The sequence below is a fragment of the Poecile atricapillus genome, chromosome 1 (genome assembly GCF_030490865.1).
Source record: "Poecile atricapillus isolate bPoeAtr1 chromosome 1, bPoeAtr1.hap1, whole genome shotgun sequence".
NCBI lineage: Eukaryota > Metazoa > Chordata > Aves > Passeriformes > Paridae > Poecile > Poecile atricapillus.
The window spans coordinates 73,628,729-73,654,650 of record NC_081249.1 but is presented as its reverse complement, the minus strand read 5'-3'; the positions used below and the strand labels follow the sequence as shown (position 1 = coordinate 73,654,650).

At 40.1% G+C, this 25,922-nt stretch overlaps 1 protein-coding gene across 2 annotated transcripts in view; it reads right to left on the bottom strand.

Moving 5' to 3' along the window:
* Positions 1-1,139: 1,139 nt before the first annotated feature.
* The window catches only part of EXPH5 (exophilin 5), a 37,254-nt gene continuing 12,471 nt past the window's right edge, over positions 1,140-25,922 (bottom strand). Inside the window, exons 2-7 of one of the 2 annotated variants that reach the window (XM_058829535.1) lie at positions 21,135-21,292; positions 17,137-17,208; positions 16,889-17,033; positions 12,270-12,318; positions 10,609-10,735; positions 1,140-8,998 (exon numbers count right to left, since the gene is read on the bottom strand). In XM_058829535.1, the coding sequence (XP_058685518.1) occupies positions 3,690-8,998; positions 10,609-10,735; positions 12,270-12,318; positions 16,889-17,033; positions 17,137-17,208; positions 21,135-21,292 (5,860 nt within the window). In that variant the 3' untranslated portion in view covers positions 1,140-3,689. The remainder of the gene's footprint in view (positions 8,999-10,608; positions 10,736-12,269; positions 12,319-16,888; positions 17,034-17,136; positions 17,209-21,134; positions 21,293-25,922) is intronic. The other variant, XM_058829536.1, reaches the window with a different exon arrangement.

Genomic DNA, 25,922 nt, shown 5'->3' with positions numbered 1-25,922 from the left:
AGCTGGAGCACCGGTCCTCTGAGGAGAAACTGGGGCAGCTGGACTTGTTAAGCCTGTTAAGAGATACCTTCGATGAGGGCGTGGAGCTCACAGAAGCCCCCAGGAAAATGATGAGATGGTGCAGGACAGAAGGATGAAAGACAACTGGCATGAATTGAAAGATGAGATGGTCGCCCTGTAACACCTCCATGTTTTAGGCTGAGGCACAGGTTGCCCAGAAAGACTGTCCAGTCTTGCATCTTCAGAGATTTTCAAGCCTCAACTGGATGAAGACTTAAGAAGGTGGCCCTGACCTCGAAGCCAATCTGCTGTGAGCAGGAGGCTGGACCAGAGACCTTCTGAAGTCACATCAGCCCTGACTTATCCTTTGATGAATCCATGAAATTTCTGTCCCTTCTTTCAAATGTCATCAAGATGGTGGAATGCCCAAAGATCATCTGGGTACATGCATGACCTACTGGGTGGACAGAAGTCTAGACAGAAAAACCACCTTAGTTCATAAGCCATATTTCCTTCTGAAGGCAGGCTGAAGGACTGCATCACTGAGCTCAGGTACCAAAAATACTGGCTGTAGTAATTAAGGCTGAAAGACTGTGATGAGTCTCATACTATTACATGGCACGTGGCAGCCAGGTTTCACTCAGGCCTAATTGCAGCTGAAGGGATTTTCACATGGAGCTCATCACCTTGTAAAAATACTCATCAAACACTACCCTTGGCCCCTACATGGAGTATTGGCACCTCAAGGCAAGTTGTAGGCATACGGCTCCCTAAGGGTTTAATATGTCTACTGTAAAGATTCTACCATGGATGGAAAACTATTTGTGTGCTAGAGACTCATTGGCTGGCAGGGCAAGAGAAGGCAGCACATCCTGCCTGTGCAGGAGGCAGGCCTGAGCCTGGCAGCTGATGTGACTGCTGGCTACAGCTACGAGATGGACCAAGGCTGCCTCCCCTGCTCAGTCCATGGCTTTGTTGGCCATCAGCAGCCTGATGATCTTGGCAACCATATTAAGATGCTGGAATTTTGGGGTTTTTTTATAGTCTACTGCATTCACAGCATGTGAAAAACAAATACAGTACCAATAAATTTTTTAATGTAAATGCAGAATTTATTTCAAACAAGTGTGAATGTGAAAATCCTGTAAATTACCAATGTTTATAGAATATATTTTTGCCAAAGAAAATCTTGGAAGAGTGGAAGTGTCAAAATTTGGCTCTGATAAACTGAATGGAACTGATTGATATTCAAAAGATATTTCTCTCTGTGCTTTCATGCAATTGACTGTTAGAATACTACTATTCAGTGTAAATTTTAGTTTACAGATCCTCAACAGGCTGCAGTCTTCCACAACTGATTTACAATCAGAAGCAGTTTTTACTTGCTTACATTAAATCAAGCCACCTGATTTTCTGTCATACACAGCATAGCAAATGAAAAAAACTTATACCTGCAAGGTGAGCACTTAATCCAACTACTGTTGAATGGATAGGAACTATTTACAAATAAAAATGCTCTAAACCATCTACATCTAGTCAAGAAAAACTGTATGACCATTTACTTCCTTTTTCCACATTTCTTTTATTACTCTTTACCTTATGTAGGCTGGTATCCCAAATTTTTGGATTAATTTATTTTGCAGAAATGTACAACAACAGAAACTCAGCACAGATACTCAGCTGGTTTTGTCTTACTCTACAGAATCCTGTACACACAGAGAATAGAAACATTTACAGAAAAACATAATATCGCCTTTGAATACCACATTTTACAAGACTGCAATTATACAGTAGTCATTTCCTTCCAGCATTGCCTATGTTCTTTTATCCTTGTGAAACAGGCATGTTGTAGAGATCAATTCTGACTATAAATATACAGTTTAAGTTAAGTCTTTCTATGTACAACAAAAGACAAATTACCCCAGTGAAAAGTAATAATAATTATATATCAGTACAGATTTAAACTACAGGCCCACTTCTTTAACGAAGCTTGCAGTGTGAAAAAATAAGGATACCTCTTACCTACTGTAATATTTTCACCTTTTAGATTTTTGTGGAGTAGTCAGTGATACAAGCATTGCTTGTTTTGTGTTAAAAATGTTATTTTCAAATGCCGGTATACTGTCCTTCAAGTTAGAAAAATACAATTATGTCCTACAGAAATTTTATTGGATTAAAAAGCATATAAAAATATGGACCATCATTTCAGACCATATATGAAATCAGAAATAAAGTAGAAGAAAATGTAAAATTATTTTAAAATATACATTCTGGCTCAGTGAGCCAGATTCTGATTTTTCATAAAAAGAGAACAAAGCTTAGTTAGAAATTTAATGGCCAGGGACAAGTTTTGGCTACTGAGTAATAATACTACATTATTTTTGTGGCTGAAGAAAAGCCAATGGAAAATATTTACACCCATTCAGTTTAGAGGACAAAGAGTGCTGTGGTCACAGCAGGAACAGTTGAAAAATACCAAAAAGGGATAGTAATTTAACAAAGGGCAAAGAGACTTTCTTACTGGTTTTATTTACTCTGCATGTAAGAAGCTCCCAGCCTGTATGGTGCAGTGGTGCTGCAGCCAAGTTCCCTCTCAGGATGCCCCAGGTGCTGCTGCCCTGAAGGAGCCCAGTGGCCACAGGTGCCTCATCCTGAGACCAGCCAAAAAGAGGCAGCTGCAGAACTTTGGGATCTCACAAATTGTTTTGGTTATCTTCTCACTACTAGGACAACTAAAGGTTTAACCTATGAGGTTAATACAGGAAATTAACAGGCTAAACTTTTTTATATTTTGAATTGTTAAAAGTGTCTGACTTTTAATCCAAATTAACTTGTTTCTAAGTCAAAGGCAGAAATCTGGCCAGTCATGTCAACTGTAACCAAAGATGTGCTGGTTATGAATCTTCCATGTCTGGAAAGCAGATTTCCATGCTCAGTTGTCTTTCTTTTGGTCAATTTCTCGGTGCTGTGCCCTGTGTTGAGCTTTTTCTCCTACACTAGAGGTACTTCTGCAGCTCACATTGCTCACTGCTCTTGCAATGCTGAAAAGTCCTGGTGTGGAATCTGCCTCAACCGCACAGCAGAACAAATGCCACCAGGGACATTGCTGCTACACTTCCCAGGAATGCAGAACAAGAACATTCATACAGAATACGCTGTAAAGATTTAAGAGGTTTCATTTTGTGAGGATATTTGTTCAGTGGGAAGGATTAGCATTATCATGCTTGATAATGAGGAAGATTGTGTCCTGGTTTAGGAGAAACAGCAAATTATCAGCAAAGTAACTTCCTGGTTTTCTGTTAAGTTCTGTCAGAAAAAGCAGCTCAAGCTAGAATTTAGCCATTCCAGCACTGCGTAGCTGGCAGGAGCCTAAGTACTGCTTGCTGACTCAGAGGAAAGCCATCTCTGGACTTACACTGCCCAAAGCTCCACAGCTGTTTACCTTCTATTATATGGGGAAGGGATTTTTTTAACATTGTTTTTCCCTGCTGAGAGAAACAGGAAAGATGAAGCCACACATTTAATACAAAAGTCAAATGCTCAGCTAATATAACATACTAACTCCCTTGAAACTAAGGAAGCTGCACCAATTTATAGCAGCATAAGAATGGGCTCAGCGTATTTGACATGTTTTTGCCTGCCCAGAAACTACCACACTACTATTGTGCCATCTTAGTACCACAGTCCCTTCATAGCTCTGATTCTTTGTCTATCTCATCTAGGTAATATTCATCATCGGTGGTGGTATCACTGTCCGAGTCCGAGTAAGCGGCTGGGTCTTCCACGTAGGTATCAGTCAGCTCTCGGGGGGATGAAGCAGCTGATGACATTTTGCTCCCAGCAGAACTTGAGCTCAGAAGCTCAGCCCTGTTTATAGAAGAGCTCTCTGTATCTCTGAAAGCACCAGGGTTATTAAGAAGACATGGTCTCCATAATCGCCCTTCTGTGAGTGACCTCTTGATATTTTCCAGGAAAGCCAGTTGTTGCTCTTTGCCAAATATACCAAATTCCACAGACGGATACATTAAATTTCTAGTGCTGTAACATTTTTCATCATCTGATGCCCAGTTTTCATTCTCATCACAAGACAACAGCTCTGAGTAAGATTTAAATCTCTTCCCATGTATGCCATCTTTGGGTAGAATATTGCTTCCTGAGGCAGAGGTCTCAAGGGACTCTCGGGCACAAACGCCCTCAGAGAGGTGACGCTCGCGCTGACTTTTCACATGGCTCTTGCGTAACTGACAGCTATTGAGGTTAGCGTTTTCTAGGCCGGTAGGCTGAGAGGTATTTTGACGCTGACCAAGCACTCTCTGGGAAGTCAAGTTTTGCTCTGGACATGTGTCTGCCTGCAGGCAGCTGTTTATATAGGTGTTGGAGTTTTTGTCAGTCAAAAGTGGGGAGGGAGGAGTGCAGACATGACTGATAGCTCTTCCTTTCTCTTCATCCAGTGGGTATGAGGTAGTAGCACTGGGAGAGATGGGCTGGCTTTTGCTTTCTAACCCGAGATCAAGTGTTCGGGAATTCTTATTTCTTGCGGTTACTGCTTTATCTGGAAACGAGGTTGTGAGTCTTGGCCTATTTTCCGCTTTCACTGCTGTTTGTTGAGGACTGATGGCTTCCCTCTGGGTGTATGAACTTGTAAAAGGCCTCCTTTTGGTGTTAACAAGCAAAGAAGAATCATTCTGATTTCCAGGCTTCTTATTATCAGCTGTTCTTGGTCTTGGAGTGTTCTTGTCAGAGTTCAGACTGTGATTCTGATTTTCATTGTCCAACTCCAGGAATGGCTGGTGGGAATCCATTGAAATCAACGAGTCAAGGGACATGTTGACCTCTAAAGAAGTAGCACTTCCATCATTCTGTGAAAAAATGTTACTTATGTGTGGTTTGGGGGGTAAATTTTTACTTGAAAATTTACGACTTGTTTTGTAAACAGCTGCCAATTTATTTTTAATTGAAGGTCTGTTTTTCCTTTTCTCTATATCTTTGACTTTGTCTCTTGTGCAGTCAGAGAGAAGCTTGTTTTCCTCTTCTGGACTCTGTGTTATGTTCTGATCTTGTGTAACCCTGGGGACTTTATCTTTAATGTTCAGGTTGCCCTCACTATGCCTCTCTGATTCCTGAAAACCACTGTAAACTTTACCCATATGAGAACTCGGTGAGTTTTGCTCTTTTCTAATTTTTGAATTCTTTACTTCGTCTGTATCTGTGCTAGCCACTTTGTCTAGCTGAAGTAGTGGATTGGCACTGGATGCTGTGCTTACCTGAGATGCTTTGCTTGGAGACTCTGGAAGCACTTTGCTACTAAAGTTTAAACCATTCTCTTTTTTTCTTGAACTGTCAGCCCTTAATTGCAGTCCACTGAATTTATTATTACACAGAGGGGTGGTTCGGTGGAGGACACCTGCTCTCTGTTTAACTTGGGCACTATCCCTGTACACATCTTCCATGGGAGTATGTGGCACATCAGCATGCTCTGCATTACCACTCCTTCCAAGGGAACTCTTCTCCCTGGAGCGGAGGAATAAACTGTTCAGATTTTTCTTGTTCACTTTTGGGGGCTGAGAGCAATTTTCAGAGCTTCCCTTCTGTACAGTATTTTTATTTGTTGAATTAGAATATAAAGGATTCTCTGAATGTCTGCCTGGCTTGGGAGGGGTTGATAAAGCGGACATTAGTGGTGTGGTTCTTTGTAAAATTTCCTTCTTTTCTTTTATATGTATTTCTGCCTTTTGGCTGCTTGAAGCATCAGAAATGGCCTTACCTGACTTAGCCACTATTGCCATAGATTGTGGGCCACCAAAAGAAATTTCTTTTGTCGCCACATCAGAAAGTACATTTTCTGCTAATGAAAGATGTGCTGAATTATCTTTCGAGTTAGGTACCACACTCACTGACTTCTCAGAGCTAGGGGATAAGTGAGAATTCTCTTCTTCACTATCAGCAGCAGTTCTTAAATTCTGAGGTGTGACCAGAACTGAAGATACTTGGTCAGAAGAATATGAAGGCACCTCTTTTTCTGAAGTAGTAGGGAAAAAAACATTTTCTAAACTCACATGACCTTCATTTTTCTTGTTTTGTATTCTTGGTGACTGAGCTTTTTCTTTGGGACAAGGTAAATCTGCATCCTCTGAATTATCTCTGAAGACGCTACAAAATGTTTTTGAATGTCTCCGTGGTAGCGTGTAATAAATTGAAACTAGTTCATGATACTTGACATGATCTTCATCAACACAAACTGTAAATGTGCTTGTGGTTTTATATTTCTGCAAAAAATTTCCCCCCTCCTTATAATCTGGAAACACAGAGGATTCTCTTCTACTTAGACGTTTACATCTGTCTGTCAAATCAACTGATGTACTACTACTTACTGAATCATTAATATGTTTGGTTAAAGGACTGCAGTAAGCTTTGTCACTTGTGGCAGCATTCAATGATGCTGATGTTAAAAAGGAACATTTTGGATCTAAACAAGACAAATCTCTTTGATTAGAATAAGAGGTGTCAGCTCTGTGCAGAGTTTCAGACCTTAAACAATCGTATGTTGTTTTACTTTCTCTAGGTAAAGAGATGGGTGTCTCTGACATAATACTACCAGCAATGCTAGCTGATTTTCTAGGCAAAGTGTAATAAATAACAAGGGGGTCAGAAGATTTGGAGCTGTTTCTGCCAGGGGAACCAGTAATGCTGCAGCTACTGGTATGTCTTGGTGAGCTCTCTTGCTTGTGAAATCTTCTGATACAAGGTGAAGTACTCATTTTTTCTGTTCCTTTTCCAAGGCAAAAATAACTTAAACTATTTTCAGAGGTATTGGGGTCTCCATCAAAGCTATGCATATAAATATTTTCAGAATTTCCATTCTGTGGAGAACTAGTGAATTTTCCATTACAGTCCTTAGTAACTAAAGTGCTTGCATTTTGCAGTGTTTTCTGTGAAATCTCTTTGCTAACACCTGTTCTACTCACTTCAGCTGTTTTCCCCCCTTCTGCTTGAGATTCAGTAGCAGTGCAATTTACTGAAGAGCTCGTTTGTGTTCCTAAGCATTTAGCATTGCCTTTATGAGAAAGTGCTTGTGGAGAGTTTTGTGAGAAACTAGATGAGCACTCAGGAGGATAGGACAACAGGCCTTGACAGTTTGCTAATTTTTCAGTGGATAGAGCAGAAGTAACATTCAGCAGTGAGGAATGTCTCTTTGAAGTAGCTTTGTTAAGGGCTTCTACACTCCAATTATCCTGTTTGATACTCTCTCTTTGTGCTGCATAATGCAGATTATGTTCCCATTCTTTCTGACTTGGAAGAAAAGGTTCCTTCCTGCTCCCATCACCTGGCAAAACACAGGGAGGCTGACTGAACACACTGCTGGGTGGGCAATCATTTTCCTTCATTTCTACATTTCTTTTATCACTATTTGATGTATAAATTTTTGTAGCATCTCCTCTGGCAGTAGCTTGGGTTTGTCTCTTTGATGTCACTGTGTTAAAGAGAGATACATCTCTTTGCCACATGGCAGAAGCAGGGCTGTTAGAGGTAAAATTCCGTGCGTTGATGTAGCTTGTATCTGCTTGCTGAGGAGCTGACTGTAACAGCGTGTCTTCATCTGGCTGTTTCACACCTTCAGCCTTTTCCAGGTGTGTAAAGTCTGCCTTAGTACTCCTTTGAGTAACAACTACTGAATTCCTGTTCAGTCCTGTATGTTTTGGTTGGTCCTTTGAATTGGGAAAGACTGACTCATCAGTTCTGATACCAGATGAAGAAACAGAAGAGTTAGAACTCAGCCAAGGCTGACAGCCCTCAGTGAATTCTGAAAAATTTCTATTTGGACTTCTTGTCATTCTTTTGATACTTGTATTTTCTGGAGAGTACATGGGAAAATTGTTCTGCAGGCGCTGTGAACCAAACTTGGCAGTCTTTGTATGTGTCCACTGGTGGTCATTTAAATTAGCCATAAACATTTCAAAGCTGGCATCGGGGGAAATAAACACTTCATCACTGTAACACTGAGGAATATCAGCCCAAGAAGGATAGCTGTCTTTTCTTCCATAAGAATTTTTTTGGTTTGCATACAACTTGCCATGAGAAGAGGTATCTCTATAGTAGGATCTAGAGAGATTATTTTCTGATTTGTATAAAGGATAGTTTTCCCAGTTGTCAAAGGGCAACGGAGAAGGAGCTTTGTCAGGGCAACTAACTCTACTAAAGCAATTACTGCTTGAAATAGATCTTCTGTAGTGGTGTTTTGAGTGGTAACTTGGGTATTTCTTAGTTTCTTGCAAAGAGCTGGGATATCTACCATGGTCTGTAGCATGAAACTCCATCAGTGATTGAGTTCTAAACATTGTTTCTGGAGTTTGTTCTGAAGAGTCTGGTGTGTTGTTCCAAACAATGGAAGACAGAGGAATTCTCTTTGGGTTCTGTCGACCAAGCCTGGGTACAAAGCCATTCTTGCTCTCCCTTGCCAATGGATGTTGTAAACTAGATGCTGATAGCTGATCAGAAGATACTGATGATGGACATCTCCGAAGGGAACACACAGAGTAACTTCTGCCAGCTGCATCCCTGTTCATACAACCCTTGTGCCTAAATCCACTGTTCTGTGTTACAGAAGGGGGATATAAGCTCCCTTCCGAAGAGCGTCCAAAAGAAACCGCAGACAGCCTCCTGCGGTGCAGACGAGGATTTCCATCGACTGCATCTCCATAACTGCAGTCTTCTTGAAAGGCTGTTTGGTGCCAGTTTATATAAGCACTGTGTAACTTCCTTGGTCTGATGAATATCTTGTGTTCATCTTTGGCCCTTAGTGTTCTCAGTCCATCAGGGAAAAATGTGCTAGGCATGTCCCTCCAGTCATTTCTCTGTTGCCCTCTACTAGCAGTCTGCCTCTTTGAAACAGGGAATGCACTGCTACTTTGGACATTTGATGTACTGCTAGTAGGAACTGTCCTTTCCAAAGGGTCTTGGGTTTGTTCCTGGGCCAGCTGATCATCCAGATCACTTAGAACTGCATAGGGAAAAACAAAAAAGATACTTGGTTTTGTTTTCTTTAATAATCTTCTGACTGCTTATGTTAAAAAGTTTCATGTACTACATTAATAATCAGAACTAGCTTTAAAAGGAGACAGCTTCTCAGCATTCAAAACCCTTCCTAAACCACACATTCTTCCTCCATAGGACCTTTCAGCAGTCACTCATTATGACTACAAGAAAAAAAATGCTCTCCTCCATGACTGCTCTTTATGTAAATGTTAGTCTTTATGCTATTTAAAAGAAGAACAAAACAATTTGAAGTATGAGTTCTCACTCACACATTGTATACGTCTGTGTGTGTGCACGCATAAACGTCCCAAATATAATCTGTAAACAAAAAAATCCCTGAAGAGCATTCACTAGACAAACATGGACTTTCTGTGTGTTCACAAAGCAGAGTTATGATGTAACTATAAGAAACAGAATCCTGCAAACCATCAAACAAGCATATTCAACATTCTGCCATGTCTACTGTTTGTTTCATTCATAAAAGAAGTTCTCTTCTGAATTATATGAGCACTGAAAATGGCATTTTCTGGATAAGAAAGGGTAATTAAATAGTTAGGAAGCTGTGATTCAGTCTAGCAACAAATATGTATTTATATAAATATATATAGGCAACCTTATGAACTAGAATTAAACACTACATAGCTTAATTAACCAAGATAGTCAGAAGACTGACAGCAATGTATTAAAACTGTATATAAAAATATATAAAATATATATAAAAATTTATTGTCAAAACCAATTATACCTTTGCTAATTGTATTCTTCTGCTATTTTGAAAATACCACACATAATATACAATGGATATGATTGTTTTGTTACAGAATTTCCTAATCCACTTAAATACATAAGACTGAGTGATCAGTCATTACTGACCAGTGTTAACACTACAAAAGCATTAAGAAAGCATTGAAAAGTATGTACGGTTGGAATGAAATGTGATCCAAAGGTACTAAAATTCTCCATTCTTCCGAAGTTTCTCTTCATCACACAAAAGAGAAGATACCTGAGAAACTCAGCTTAGAACAAGAAAAAAGATGAGTTGTTTCTGAGTCTTCCATTGGGAGGACATGAGTCAAGCTAAAACTCTTGCAAGCTGCAGCTCTTGACTGGGGGTATAAAAAGGCTCCCAGAAAACTAACTGGATGTCATAATGCCTCTTGCTTCTGTGGTTTGTGGCTTTACAGTTTATAAAACCAGGCCAAATAATTCATCATTATCAAAATTATGCATGCAGGAAACTGGGATAGAATTCTCACATAACTATATGTCTGCATCTAAAGGGTGCTGTACGGGCTCCTGGCAGAAACAGCAGAGAGAACTGTGCACAGTTTCCTGGGATTCTTCTGAACTATATTAGTGTGAGATGAAATGCGTTCTGAGAGTGATCACTGACATCTCCTGAAGTCTGTGTTGGAGCAGACATTCTGCTGTCAGACGAAGATAACAAGAAGTAACCACTCTGCTAGAAATGAGCTATGTTTTACAGCCTGTGCTTTTGCAAAAAATTCTCTCAAACCACAGTTGCTTCTGGTAACAATTCTATCAAACAATACCAAAATAAGGACACACACTTACCACTGAAAATCTCCTTCTCTAGCTGTTCATTCCATTCCAGTGTGCTTTTCTCCATTGTTTCATTTTGGTTTGTATCAAAAGAATGAGCACTTGTTTCAGCTGACATTGGGGAATTACACATTTCAGCCTATTAAAAAAAAAATTGTAAGGTAACCTGGTTTCAGTTCTACATGTGGGTTCAAATCACATTTCACATGTCACATCACAAATTGTGTCACAAGTCCCAGAGGTGAGCTAACTCTTTCAGTCCATTAAATAACGTATTATTAAAATATACAACTGAGGTTGTAAAATTGCATGCATTTTATAGACTTCTACACATATAATAAGGAGAATTACTCATCTTGTCCTCATCCTGTAGCACATTTTGGATAAGGGCATGGTTTACTTATTTTATCCAAATGTATCCTCATTGCATTGTATCTCTCAATTTAGTTTTCCACAATCACTTCTTCCTTGACCAGTGTATTTTAAAATTCACACACTGGCCTCCCAACAGAGATTTAATAATTTTACACTACAGTCCACTTGCTTATTGCAAGACAGCACTTAGGGGTAAAAGTGGGGAAAATGTCATCCTGTTCCCCATCTGTGTTTGGATTACATGTTAAACTGAGAGCCTCTATCCCACCTATATTTCTCTCAGCGCACAGTCTCAGATGGTGGAAGCGCAGACAACTGTTTAACTGCTAAATAATTTTAGCTGAAACTCTTCCTCCTTTTTTCAAAAAAACCTACCCTACTACTTTTTTGTTTGCCATATTCATAATATTTTACTTGTCTTGTTATAATATAGCTTTATATAATATGTTTATATAACAGATAGGATTCTCTGATAAGATCTTTGCTCAGTCATATATTAATATAGATTATCCCTTTGTTTTTGAAATATGAGAGAAGGGAGGTGGCCAGTTTACATCCTCTGTGCCTTTGATTATACAGTGTATACCTTCTTAGTCCCCTCTGTGGTTATACCACCCAACTGAAGATGAGGAAAAACATGTTAGTAAAATAGAGTAATAAGGTAATTAAGATAGAAACTATAATCCGTGGAAGAAATTCTGATATTTCAACAGCATGCACTTAAATTACATCAGAAATAAACCTGTTGTTTTATCCTTAAAATGAGCATGTGCTTATAAAATGGAACATACATCCATCAAAAAAAAAAAGAAAAAAATTTCTACTTCAAAATTTACATTTATGTGGTAACTCTGTGCATGGAAATGTTGCACAAACGGTTCTAGCTTACTGCCTGCCCAAGCCAGCTACTCTTTTTCATCCTTGTACAAATGAAATGAAACCAAGTAAATACACTAGATTATTGTTCAGTGTGAGTTTTGATCTATTTACAGGTTGGTTACAGTTGCCAAGATATGTGAAGGTCTTGACCTAGGAAAAGTTCTATGCAATGATTCTGTCATTATGAGAGAACTGAAATCTGGCAGAGCTAGATGTAGGGCCTAGCAAGGAAAGCTTTGGGCTTTAACAGACAAGCTCAGTCTACTACATGCAACAACACAGATATTTTACTTAGCATTTGAAACAAAAACTGCAAGAATACTATTTAAACAGATATTAAAGCAATAGCCTATACCAAGGGGACTAGGTTTTGAAAAATCTGTATTTAAACATTGCAGACAATAAATTGATAAGCTTACCGTTGCCATTTCTTCCACTTTTGAGGGTGGGCTAGCAGAACTGTCATATCTGTTGGCAGAGGTATTTAAATGTTGGCTTTGAAAAGGACCTTGATGTAATTTCATCAGGTAGTAAATATCCAGCTTCTCATTTTAACAACTGTTGAGAAGCATCTTAAGAAAACTTGCTTTATGAAGAATTCATCCTTAACCCACCTCCCCCACCAAAATTCTGCAAAAATAAAGTGCTGGGAAAATGTACCATTCAGTTCGGCCTTGTCAGCTTAGAAACTTCATAACTGCACAGCCAAAAGTAAACTCAGCCTACTGACATCTCAATGTCTGCAACAGCCATAAAGTAGTTGTTTCAATCCAGCATTATGGTAAGATGGTATTTGATCTTTTACCAAGCAAAAAAGAAATTAGTAAGTACTATTCATAGCCAAAGTTATATACTTGTTAATCTCTAAGTGGTTTGCACCTGCAATTCTATTGTTTTTCTCTTCCATTTCACCTGTGCTCTGTCCCTGCAAAGGAGGAGAGACAGACAGCAGACTGGTTTTGGTGGGAACTTTGGAACTTGCTGCTACTCACCCAAAACAGCCTTTATTTACTAATTTTCCAGACATGGTAGAAAGCTCATCTGCTTTCCTAAGCTATTTAAGGTTGCAAGAGCTTGACAGAGAACTGGCTCGAGTGTCCGTGAGTAATGCAGTGGTTAGAACAAGCCAAGAAGCCCTGAACATAAAAAGCACTCTGTTCAATGGGGTGAGTTGCAGACAAACACAAAATAAACGAAAGAAACAAGAACAGGACTAGACTTCCCTGAGTCTATTCGAGTCTGCAGATCCTTGTTCTACAACTAAGCAAACCCAGTCCCTTCAAAAGCCCTGAAGGAAATGTTGTTTAGCCTGTGCTTATTGCCAGTTCTTCCTTGTCTCAGAAACCTTTTTCCCAGGAAGTTAATTCTTGGGAGAAAATGAGGTAGGGAAAGATGGTTCTGCTCAGTCCTGTTTGTCTCAAAGTCTTTTTGAATGACCTTGTTCTTAGGCTCTTAAAACCTCCCTGTGCTCAGGTAGACTACTTTATTGTGCTTCAACAGCAAGTATAAACCGGCTTGTTGGCAAGTTCTTTGTGGCCCAGCCTTTCCTCCTGAAGTGCTTTGTCATTTGTTTGCAATGTGCTTGCAGGCAGGGAAGAACAGTTGAAAGGTGCAATTTGTTTTTGCTTCTGTAATTGTGAACTGTAAAACCAGGATTCCTCTCTGACATGGGGTCCAACTGAAACCAAACAAGCCTGTTGACTTCAGCAGGCTTAGGATTTGGCTAGACAGTCTGAAAATGAAATTCCCAATTTTCCCTTGTAGCTCTGAATAAAAGCAGCCATTAAATCAGAGGGTTACCTCTCCCTTTGAATGAAGTTTACAGAGCCAGAGCTCAGAAATGTATGTAGCTTTTCCTTTAAAAAAAGTTGTGTTTAAATACTTCTAAAAAACAACGAAACTTAAGTTTCAGAGCTTTCACAATGATTTCCTGCAAATTAAATTCAGTAAAATCCTGTGGCTTAGCAAGTTACCTTAGTTTTACTTATATGCATAACAAAAATGCAAAAGCTTTGTTGGAAGCTTTCTTCTTCAGCTTTACTGTGCAAAGCCACTCTTTGGCAAAGCACAAGAGCACAAAGCTTTCCCCACTTGATGTTGTATTAATTGCTCCTTGCAATGAAGCTATGTGAAGTAGACACGTTAGTTAGAAATGTCAGTTAGAAATGTCTTCTGATAGTCTAGGCAAAATTTAAATTTTCATTTGCACCTCTGGCACTATTCAAAATTCATCTGTGTCTTTATTGACACTGTTCTCTCAGAAGTAACTGGTCATTGCATCCTGCTTTATTTTTCTCCCTGCTAACTTTTACTGACGAGGTTATTTTAATCTTTTCCCTATGCCAATCTCCGCAGTTCCCAAACTGCCTTATTATTTTCTATGAACTGTTTCAAATTTTCTAGCATTTAAAAATTAAAGTTTTTCTTAATTTCAGAGAAATACTGCTTAATTTTAGAAAACAGTAATTCAGTTTCTTTTTTGGCTAACAACACTGAGCAATGCTTACGTTGTTTTGCACACAATGCATATACACATACTTGTAAATATTGTCTATTATTCATAAGCAGGAAAGAAGCTAAATTGATGTTCAAGTTCAGAAATATTTGCCATCTGGAAAATACTCCTCACTATGGAAAATGAGAAATTCCATTTTATACTTTTCCACTTACATACATATGTATCTCTTTAATGACAATCAAATGTAAGATTAAAAGTAAAAGATGACTATCACTACTGGTAACAATAATAAAAAAACATGAATTAAAATCTGCTGCAAATTAGTATTTCCACAGAGGCAAGGCACCTGCCTTCTGCAGGCTATCACCATGCTGTCTAATGTCAGTATAATCCATTTTCTTCAATACTATTCTTATCAATACTACATAAAAAGCCAACTAAAAACCAAACACATAACTCACATATGCTGAAAACACAATTAAACAGCATTTTTTGTCCAGAAAATATTAGAAAATAGTAAAGATGTATTCAAGAACATTGACACCTTTGAAACAAAAGTGATCAAACATTTCACTGCCTTCAGACTACAGTTACAAACCTTTTATTAGCATCTTCTGTAACTCCATGTAAGCGCACTCCTTCCTGCAGCATCCATCATTTATTCTCACAGTAAAATACCACTGCAGCTGACGAAACTGTCTCTCCAGAAATGAAAGGACCCTCTAACCAGCCATTAATGTTTAGCCATGGAAAAACTTCTGCCAGTTAGGCTTACTTACAGGATTTACAGTGCTGCGTCCTATAGTGTTTCACTAGCTCTCCAAAATAACTCTACCTGGTGAGAGGCAGATTATTTCAGTGCTTTGCCTATGCATAAAGCAAACCACATGCCACGGCAACACCTAGAAGAGGGTGGGGGAAGTTTTCAACAGAGAGGCGTGACTACAAAATGTAGCAATCAGCTCAGTTACACGTCAGGATTGACTTGTTTATTTTTCAAGTTGTGCTCCGTCAGAAATCAAAGGCATCTGAGCCTGAGATACGATAGACTTTCCATGGAAAAGCCAGATAAACACACACGAGAAAAGCTGATGTAATGAGTAGGCACTGTTTGGGTTCTTTGCCTTCTTAAATTAAGAAATCATTCCGGTGCTTAGATTCTACAGCAAAGCCTCGACCTTCGCGTGTGCTTTGGCTACCTCACTGTGCACTGGGATAAAGCACCCCTGAAATCTGATTCTCAGTTACACAAGTGTCCCTTTATTCTTCAGGGAAGATGGCAGCCCAGCGTTTCTGTGTTCCAGGATGAGAGGCATTATATTTCTTGAGGTCACAAGAAAGAGGAACGAGAAGATGACAGGTATGGAGCAGTGTTAACACTGCATATTCTTTCTCTATGTTGTGTTGTTATGTAAGAGAATTGTTACCAGTGAACTTCTACAAAGCTAACCTCACAGCCTCTACTCAAACCTCTCCTTAAATCTCCTGCTTTGATACAAACACTGTACAATAGCAAGCTGCTGTGTTACAAAACCTATGTATCAGACTAAACATAATTTCTTTAGAGGCTTTCATTCCCTTCCATTGTTTATTACAGCTGTTCCTTGTCTTACCATCATGCCAGCAGGGAGCCCCAGGCAGAGACCAGAATACCAATCTCACTGAGCAAAAATCAGCTTTTTGTACCAAAGATCTTGCTACCTTTATACTTAGATTTCAAAGCACTGCACAATGCAGCTCGAGCTGTGATTGCCAGTCCCAAGCATCACCCTAAGATGCACACAAGAATAGTAAGAATTTATTCACGTGTTGCTGACATACAGCCATACAGGACAAAAGTTAAGAGAGAAGAGATAGCCTAACCAGCCTGACTGTAGCCTCCCCCCACCCCTTTCCTTCTGAATAGCTCCTTCAGTCCTGGGAATGGCAAAGAAGAAGGATGCTCTTCAAACAGCAGCTCCAGAGCTGCATATGAAACCATCTTTGGTTCAGAACCAAAAACCAAAGCAAACCAAAGTACTGAAATCAAAGCACTGACAAAGCACAGAAGACAAAAGTGCCAAGAGCTGTCCGGTTTGCCTGGCTGGAGCTAAAGCTGCAGGGCTGCCTCTAAGCTGCCTCTGGGCTAGAAATGGTGGGAACTGATGCAGCAGAGCTGCCTGGGGCTGGTACTCTCTGCCATGACTTGGGAAAGCTGTGCTTTCCTATTGTATCACAGCCATAGGGCACCAGATCCCCACGTGTCCTCTTGGGAGGGAATTAAATAGGATGCAACAGCTCCTACGTCTACAGTCTCTCATATACTTTAAAAGTCTTTATGCAAAACCTCAACAAAATAAGTTTAGCCAAGAGACTCTACCTACTACTTGTGACTTACTCCTCTTTCTTCTGGCACAATATAGATAATCTCTCATTACAGGACCAAGTAAAAGCCCAGTCTTTCCAATGAGGTGGAAAGCAAGAGACCGGAAAAATAATTTAACAAAGTTTTCTAAAACTTCAGAACTTTGTTCTAAAACACAGAACAATTCATAGACATTTTTAAAGCTGGAAATAATGTATGTTCTGATTATAGCTCACCGTGCTTGCTTCTGAGTCTGAGTTTTCCGTGATTTTCTAAAGGAGGAAAGCCAAGCAAAAGGTGATCTGAACCCCAGAAAGGAAGCTGAAGTGGTCTTTTGTGCTTGAGGATTTGTGCGGGACGACATTTTTATTTCTTTATGATCTAAAAATGTGATAAAAAGTAAATTTGTTTCAAGTTCTTAATAAACACAGTATTAAAATATACATAAATGCTATGTCTTCATAAACAAATTTATTTTGCTTACCTTTTATGTCAGGAAAATCCAGTTTTGACATTTTTGGACAGACTGTGTGACATACTGGTTTATAATGACTAACTAGAAGACAGAGAAAGATAAACAGGTCTAAAGTTTCAAGAGGTATTATTGGTTTTGGGTGATGCACGTGAGATACATGAGGCTGCTTTTCACAAAATAATCAGCACTCAATCACTTGAAAATCATACCTGCTTTAAAATACAGGCAAATCAAACATTTGAAAATTGAGGCACCCACAATCACGACTCGCTTTCTTTTTACATTTGTAAGAAATATAATGTGACAACCCAGAATATACAATGACCTGACTGTAATGTAAGTACCTAACACTAACTCAGACTAATGTGTCCTCTGTATCATAGAATTCCTTACAATGGGATTCCTGTGGCCACTGGGGTACCTTCTTTTTCCTGCTACAAACTGCATATCACATCTGTATTTTCAATGCAAGATATTGTGAATGATTTCTTTAGGAAGGTTATGACTTGTTTTCTTCTAATAGAGCATAAACTCAGTCTGCCTGTAAAAGCAGCTGGAACTTGATGGGAAGATGAGGAATAGTATTGCTTATAGATAAGGGAAAGAAACTGAAGGACCTGCACCACATCACAGTGAACTGGAGGATATGAGGAAACAAGACATCACTCAGGAACAAGGATTTCTTTTTTCTTTTCCATTTAGTGCAACACATGCCTGAAACAATACAACAGCCTGAAAATGGCTTATCCAATGACTGTAGGAGAAAGCAAACCCAGAAATTAGAGCAAAGTGTCATTTATAACAATAGCAAGGAGCAGCATTATGGACATAGTCCAAAATTATTCATGTCATGTAATTTAAATCCTATGTGTAATACATGGCCTTTCCTCTAGTGACAATCTCTGTGTACTTCAAAATGCTGCATTCTTTACTCCTTTCAGAGCCTTATCTCTTGGTGGCATTGACTTGACAGAGCAGGTGACATCAAGAGAATCCGAATAGCACTCTGCCATAGCCAGGATGGTCTAGGGATGTAGACACAGCAAGGCTTGCAGGTAGAAGTAGTACCTTTTATTTAGCCAACTTATACAGTTGAAAATATCAGACAAGCCTCTGAGGCACACAAGCCCTTCTTCAGATCTGAAACAGAAACAGGTGTTTTCAAAGTTAAATACCAGAGAACAATTACACAGAGTTTAGTCAACCAGACTATCTCTGAAAGAGAAAATAGTAGGTAGCTGAGGACTAGAGGGGATGTTGAGGAAAAAAGGTCAGGAAAGACTGAGATCTGTTCTGTGCAGGTCTCTAGTATCAGCAAAATGTTTAAGGTTTCACTTTTCTTTGAAATACATGACTCTGCTTCCAGTTGCTATGAAGCACAAATAGGAAGAGCTCAATGAAAAACATGCGGAAGTGTGAATGGAATAAAAGAATGTATCATGCTGGATAGTATCTTCTATCTGGATAGAAGATGAAAAACAGTACAGAATACCATGCTGTTTACAGAGACACCATGTTTCTTGTGCATGTTCATTTTGGATGGGCATCAGAACCTGTGAAATGAGATCTCAAGAAATTGCTTCCTGGTCAGACCAACTTTTCAGGCTTTGACACTCTCCCACAAGCACTGGCATGCCTTTAGCCCACTGTTACCAGAAAAAAATTTCCACTGGGGTATTCTAACCTTTCTCACCCAAACTCATCTACTTATTCCAAATGTCATTAGGTGCTTTTTTAAGAAAACTAGGAAAAAACAAATTTTTTTGTGCTGGTTTTGGCTGGCATAGTTACTTTTTTTCTGTGGTTGCGTGCATGGGCTATGTTCTGGACTTGTGCTGGAAGCAGTGTTGGTAACACAGGGATGTTTTAGTCACTGCTGAGCAGCACTTACACAGAGTTAAGGCCTTTCCACCTCTCACCCCACCCTCAGTGTGCACTGGGAGCTGAGAGGGGACACAGCTGGGACAACTGACCCAGCTGACCCAAGGGACATCCCAGACCATACAGTACTGTGCTCAGAGTATAGAGCTGAGGGAAAAAGACAGAAGGGAGGGTGTTCAGAGTGATAATGTTTGTCTTCCCAAGCAACCATTGTGTGTGATGGAGTGCAGCTTTCCTGGGGACAACTGAACACCTGCCTGCACACAGAAAGTGGTAACTTAATTCTTTAGTTTGCTTCCTGATGTGCAAGGCTTATCCTTTACCTATTAAACTGTCTTTATCTCAACTCACAAGTTCTCTCACTTTTAGCCTCCTGCCCATCCTGATGAGGGTCATCCTGAATGAGCCACTGGGTGGTGCTTAGTTGATGGCTGAGGTTAAACCACAAGAGTCCTTTAGGATGCCCAATGTAGGGCTTGAAGTGTTTGAGAGAACGACAGATCTCAGTGGAATGTGCTAGACTGAATTTATCACTGTTCTTGCTGTTCAGCTATTGATTGACAGGCTCCTGTGCTTATTAGAGTGGAATGGTTATGTGCCATGGTTATGGTGTACCTCTGAAGGGACTGTGGCCAAGAAGAAGTCCATAGAAGGTACACCTTGAAGCATCTGTGGCTGTGCATGTGGTCATGCTGGAGAACCTCAAGGTGTGTGGCCATGGGTAAGACCACGACAGAGCAAGTACTCCCCTGCAGGGACTGCAGCCATGGGTAAAGCCATGTTGGAGTAGGTGCATTTCTGAAGGCATTGTGGCCCATGGAGGAGGCCATGCTGGAAAAGGTGCACCTCAGATGGACTGGGGCTGTGGATAAGTCCATGCCACAGCAAGTATATCCCTGGAGAGACTGTGGCTCTACTTGGAGCAGGTAAGAGAGACTACACTGAGACTACACTGCAGGAGATGGGTAAGTCTAAGCTGGAACAGAGGCAAGATGAAAGCAGTGGGGTGGTTAATGGGGATAATGTGGACAATGTGGAACCTGAGTGTGATATAAATGGTATGGAACAAGGAGTTTGAATGTGCTGGGTTTGGCTGTGATAGTTAATTATTTCCATAGTAGCTAATATGGGGCTATGTTCTGGATTTGTGCTGAGAACGGTGTTCATAATTGAGGGATGTTTTCCTTGCTGCTGAACAGGGCTTACACAGAGCCAAGGCTTTTCTGTCTCTCTCCTCCCCACCCCCCGGTCCCCCCCCACTAATGAGAATGCTGGGGCTGCACAAGGAGGCAGGCGCCCTGATGGATATCCCATACCATATGGCATCATATTCAGTGTATAAAATCTAGGGGAAGAAGAGGGAAGGGGAGGGGGACATTCACAGTGATGGCATTTGTCTCCTCAAGTCACCATTACATGGGATGGAGCTCTGGAAATGGCTGAACACCTGCCTGACTGTGGGAAGTGCTGACTGAATGCCTTGCTTTGCTCACTTATGTGCGTGGCTTTTGCTTTATCTATCAACTGTCTTTACCTCAATTCACTTTTAGCCCTCCCTTAGGTGGGAGAATGAGTGGCTGTGTAGTGCTTTGCTGCCAGCTGGGCTTAAACCACAAACTTTTTGTATAATGTAGACATTACTGCTTTGATTGGGAAACTACCACTGTATTTACTATAATTATAGCAATTTTATTTCAATTAATAAAGACATTTTTTTACAGTGAGAACAATTAATCAGTGGAACAGCCTCCTCAGGGACATGGCAGAGACCCCATCACTAGAGGTTTACAAGATGTGACTACAAACAGTGCTAAATAATCTCATCCAGGTTCCCTTTCCCATGAAAAGCTGGACTTGAAGATCTTCCGATTTCCTCGCAACCTAGGCCATACTATGATTCTAACTATGGCATAACAATATCAGGGATTTTCTGTTGTGAATCCCAGCTCTGCTTTTAACAGAATCTGCTTAAGGAAACATACCCATTTTGAAAATATAACTGTGGTAAAACTATGATATGAGAAGCTCAGTGCAAAACTCCATAACTTTTACACTCTGACATGCCATAAAACATTGGTTTGGTGACCATTATTATACAGATAAGGAAATGGACAAATGCAACTTACTGGTGTTTTTGCTCTTCCTTAGCTGATGCTCTAATGGTGGTTTTAACATTCTATTGACATCACTGTAATTCTGAAACTTTCTTCTTTTTATTTCTTCAAACCATTCCCCAGTCACTCCCTGCAAACCTTTTTCAGACTTCTTTCTCTTCAGAAGTTTGCTAAAAAGGAAAAAAAAGGAAGAATTACCAGCCCAGCATTAGGAACTCTCCCTGTTCTTCATTTAAATATTTACAGTATATCTCTATATATAATGACTTTTACAAAGTCAGCGAGACTGACTTTGATGACGATGATACATTCACAGCAATTACATAAAAGTTTTAGTGACAGCAACATTCTACAGTTTAACAAATGAGATTATGGTACCAGGTTAAGTGGATGAATCAAGTGGATGCTAGCATTATTCTCTTCCTTGAGGAAGTGCATCTTTTTTCCTTGCAAGAATAAGGCAATCCATACGCATTCTAAAACTAACTGAAAGTAAGATTAAGTTCATCCAATAATCAAATTAGAATAAATAACACTCTAAATAAATTTAAACAAATTTTGAGATATTTATTCACTCATTTAAGTAGAAGCAATAACAAGATTATTTTTATTTATTATTTTATTTTCAAGATTTTTTTTTCTCTATGCCCTGGCAGAGAGGTGTCCACATTTTCCATGCAAAGAAGAGTAAATTGTGAATTCAGGTCATAGACATTCATGCAACATGTTCAACAAGTTTATCACATTTTCCTCTTTCCTTGATGCATAGTGATTCTGCCTGTGTTCAACATGGATGGAGGCAACTAATAATGAATAAGAATGTTCTGACACACTGAGATGCAGCCTGAGCAAGCTACACACATGTGGCTGCAACTGAAGAAGGTATTTAGTAGAAGGTTCAGGTTTTAGACCAAGATCTCATAGGAATGAATTGTTTAGCTGGACAGAAAAGAACAAGGTACAGTTGCAAAGGAGTGCAAGGGACTTGCAAAGTAACTTGTTTTCAAATTACATTAGTGTCGAAAGTATAGATGCAAATACAGCAAATCCACACCCCAACTGATTCTGATGGCAACAAAACAAGACTTCATGCACAGCCCGGAGATTTAATACTAAAGTTTGAGCAAGGCTTTCATGTAAATCTGCCTCCTTAATCAGTGGTAAAAATCTGTGTCTAGGAATACAGATGCACTCAGAGAACATAAGTTACTTCAGTTATCAATTTAAATAAAAACTCATCTGAGACAATACGATTTCACAGAACAAACTTAAATATCTAATGTAGAAATGGATATATTTTGATCTGGAATTTATAGAGTTCACTGTCCATACTAGTCCCTAGACGCACCTGGTGGCGTCTGATGGACAGGAAGGCTGGAGGGAGACATTTTTGGGAAATGAGTATTTCCCTTGAAGAAGATTACACAGCCACATGCACGAGTACCAGCCATTCCAAATAAACTTATTACAAAGGCAAAAATGTTAATCGTCAGAGATATTACCGTACCATGGGAGTGACTAAACACCGTAAATGCATTGTGCAGCCTGGAACGCAGCCTAACACTGATGTGGAACAGGAGGGGATGAACAATGTGCTCTCAAGAGCCAACTCCATGACCTCACTCCTGTGGCCTTACCGAAGGGGATCCAAGACGCTGGGCGGAGTAAAAGCACAGAGAGAAAGGCATGAGCAGCTTGGGCAGTGGCTGCAGTCACAGAGACTGCCTGGCAGACAAGGCGGGCGGTTCTGCTGAAGTCCCGAAAGCGGAGAGCCCGTGTTACGAGCCGGGCCCGCCGGCCCTCAGCGCCCAGCCGGGCCCGCTCCTCCCGCGGGCCGAGGCACCGGGGCCGCCGCTCCCGGGACAGCGGCGGGCGGCGCCGGGCGCCCTCCTGCGGCTGTGCCACCACCCGAGCGCCCGCGGCCCGGAAGCGACAGGACGGACAGAGAAACAGCTATTTGCTGCACATTTACACATTCCAGAGCAAAGGGAAATAGAAAAACCCCGCAATCACTCTGACGTCGCCCATACCAAGCACTGCACGAACATGCCTCGCACTGAGAAACGGACTGACTTCAACCCTGACTTCAATGCTTAAACACTGTAAAGTCTTTACTGGTACATGCGTGGCATTCTATGTAGTCGTTATCTGTGAATATGCCGCTTTTGAATTGTGCTGTCATGCCCAACTCATCAAATAAATCCTTCAAATTGCTTGTGCATATTTATGCACACACACGCGCCCATATATTGAACCTTATCTATGTAGTTATTGGAGTAACGAATAAGAGTTAACGAGTATGAGACACGATATGTAGTTGCAATATTGCAGGACTATTAAGTATTTCTCCTTCGCGATGACTTCCAGCCAAACCGCATCATTTCCCTACGTAGCTGCTCTGTCAAGTTTACGTGCCCCCTCACGATACTAATGAACGAGAGTTGTGAGCCAGAAGGAAAGCCCATCTCAAGAAACAATTACAGCAGGAGATGGTATCTGCAATCAGTATTGCAATGAACCTGCCTCAGAGGCAGCACTATTGTTACTCGGATTACACATTACGGATTGAGACACTGCACTTTAAGAGTGTCACAACACTGCCCTCTAAACCAAATGTACTAATCCTGCTTCCCAGTCTGCTCCATCTGTCCTTACTCCTCATTTGCCTACAACTATTTTGTACACTTGGAGCCACTACCTTTTGAGAGGAGACAATATCATTGTGACTGGGAAAAGTATCTATTAACTATTGCGGGATTGAAGGCAAATCCATTCCCAGCATTACCTACAGGAGACTAATCCACAAACCAGTGCAGGCAGCAACCCTAAATGACCTCACACGCTCATTATCTTTTCCCATCTATTATTCTACACAGCATCTAAACTAATGAATCACTCAGGAGCAACTTCTTTGCACTGTTTTTAAAAACATCTCTTCCTTATTGGCACAAGGATGTCCCAGTATTTCTTACAGACATCTCCAGGGCAAAGTTAACCTAAATATTTGTATGCTCTAGACTTTCATGTGGGTTATCATAAACACTGTCAATAGATGTGTAGCCTCCCCTTCCACTTTCTGTTAGGATAAAAAGACACTTTAATTGCTACTGTAAGAGGGAAGGCATTTTCCTTACCATCTTCACTCTGAATATAAAGAGGAACACGTGTTTGAGGTAGTAGAAACTGAATTGCCAAATAGGACATTTTGGGACAACACTGTTTTTTGCAGAGGACAGAGGATTCAATCCCATTTTTGTTAAAGCAGAAATTATTATTCACACTGAATTTAGCAGAGAAGGATTTGGCCCTAAAGGACTCTTACCACACACACCTCATAAGAGAACAAATAAACAGCAACTACAAAGAATGAGGAATTGCATCAGGTGAAGAATAAGCAGATCAAATTTGCCCATTGGATCAAAGCTCTCAGTGTCTAAAGACTGAAAGGGTTGCAAATAAAAATAGTGTTGAAAGCATTAGATGAAAAATACAGCAGGGCAGATGACTTGCAGTAACCTAAACCAAGCTTTTCTCTTTATTCTGTTCACATTCCTTGCTTTGTAAGGAAGAAAAGGCTAGAGATGTTAAAAAACAATGCCTGAAGAACCCGTTCTTTCCTATTTTTTTTTTTTTTTAACTTCAACTTATCCCCTTCTCACTGCTTTATACATTGTGCTACACTGGTGAACTGTACAACTCCATCATTTCTATAACCAGCTATTTTTCTAGAAAACTCTGGCTGTTTTCACAGCCACAAGTAGCTCTAAAACGCTGTCCTGGGGTGACTTTATGATGCTGGATTGTCTCCCCATTCATCTGTTTAGCCCAGAAATAAGTTCTGCACCTTTAAAACTAGATCTGAGAGCACAGTGGGGGAGAAGGAAAAGCGGTGGGATTTTTGGCACGGCTGTATTCAAAACCTAGAGATTAGCAGTGCTCTCGGAGTTCTCCGCTCCGCAGACACACAGGGAGTTTTCCCTTGCTGTTTTCGCTGGTTTTTCTCTCATTAGCTGAGGCCAGAAGGGTTTTTTTGGAACTGTCCAGCCATTGCTCAGTCCGGGAACCCCAGGACTATTGTCCAGAGGCCCCCCCAAGCTGCGCTGAGACCCGAGCCCTGGAGAGACTGTGAAAAAGCAGAGGACACACCCACAAAAAGTACTCTGAACTACAAAAGGACTCTCTCTGAATTTGCCATCTCTTCAGAACAACGAGAGGTTCCATTGCTTAATATTTTTAATTTTTTTCTCGTATTTGTGAATGCTTTGCTTCTTAAATAAAGTTTTTTCCACTTTTCTTGAAAGAGGTTTATTTTCCAAACAGGTGAGAGGAAGGGCCGCTGAATTTTGCCCTTTAGGGAACATCCTTTTGAAAGTTCCCTTCCAAATTTGTCCCAAACTAGGACAAACATATATGCAAGTGTATTTTTTTACTTATAGCTCCTTTGGATTTTATGAAAATAATTCAAAGACATACTTCTAAGTTGTCATCTTATTTAGAAAAAAAAAGGGAAAAGAAGTATTACTGACAGAGGCAAAGGCTGCCACAGCTGAAGTAATTTGAAAAAAAAAATTGTTATCTGTCATTTCCTAGAAACATATAATAACAATAACAACAACATTATGGTTTCCAAGGTGCCAGAAAAGCTCCTGTGGCAGGTTAATCCTACCAGGAAGAAAAACAACAAACTTTCTTAGCACGTAAGACGCAAAACAGGTTTGTTTTCTAAGGCAGTCTTTATTCCTGGGAGCTGGTATACTTCTACTCACGTTAAAGCACATTTTGTTTATTTTTCTTTCTTAC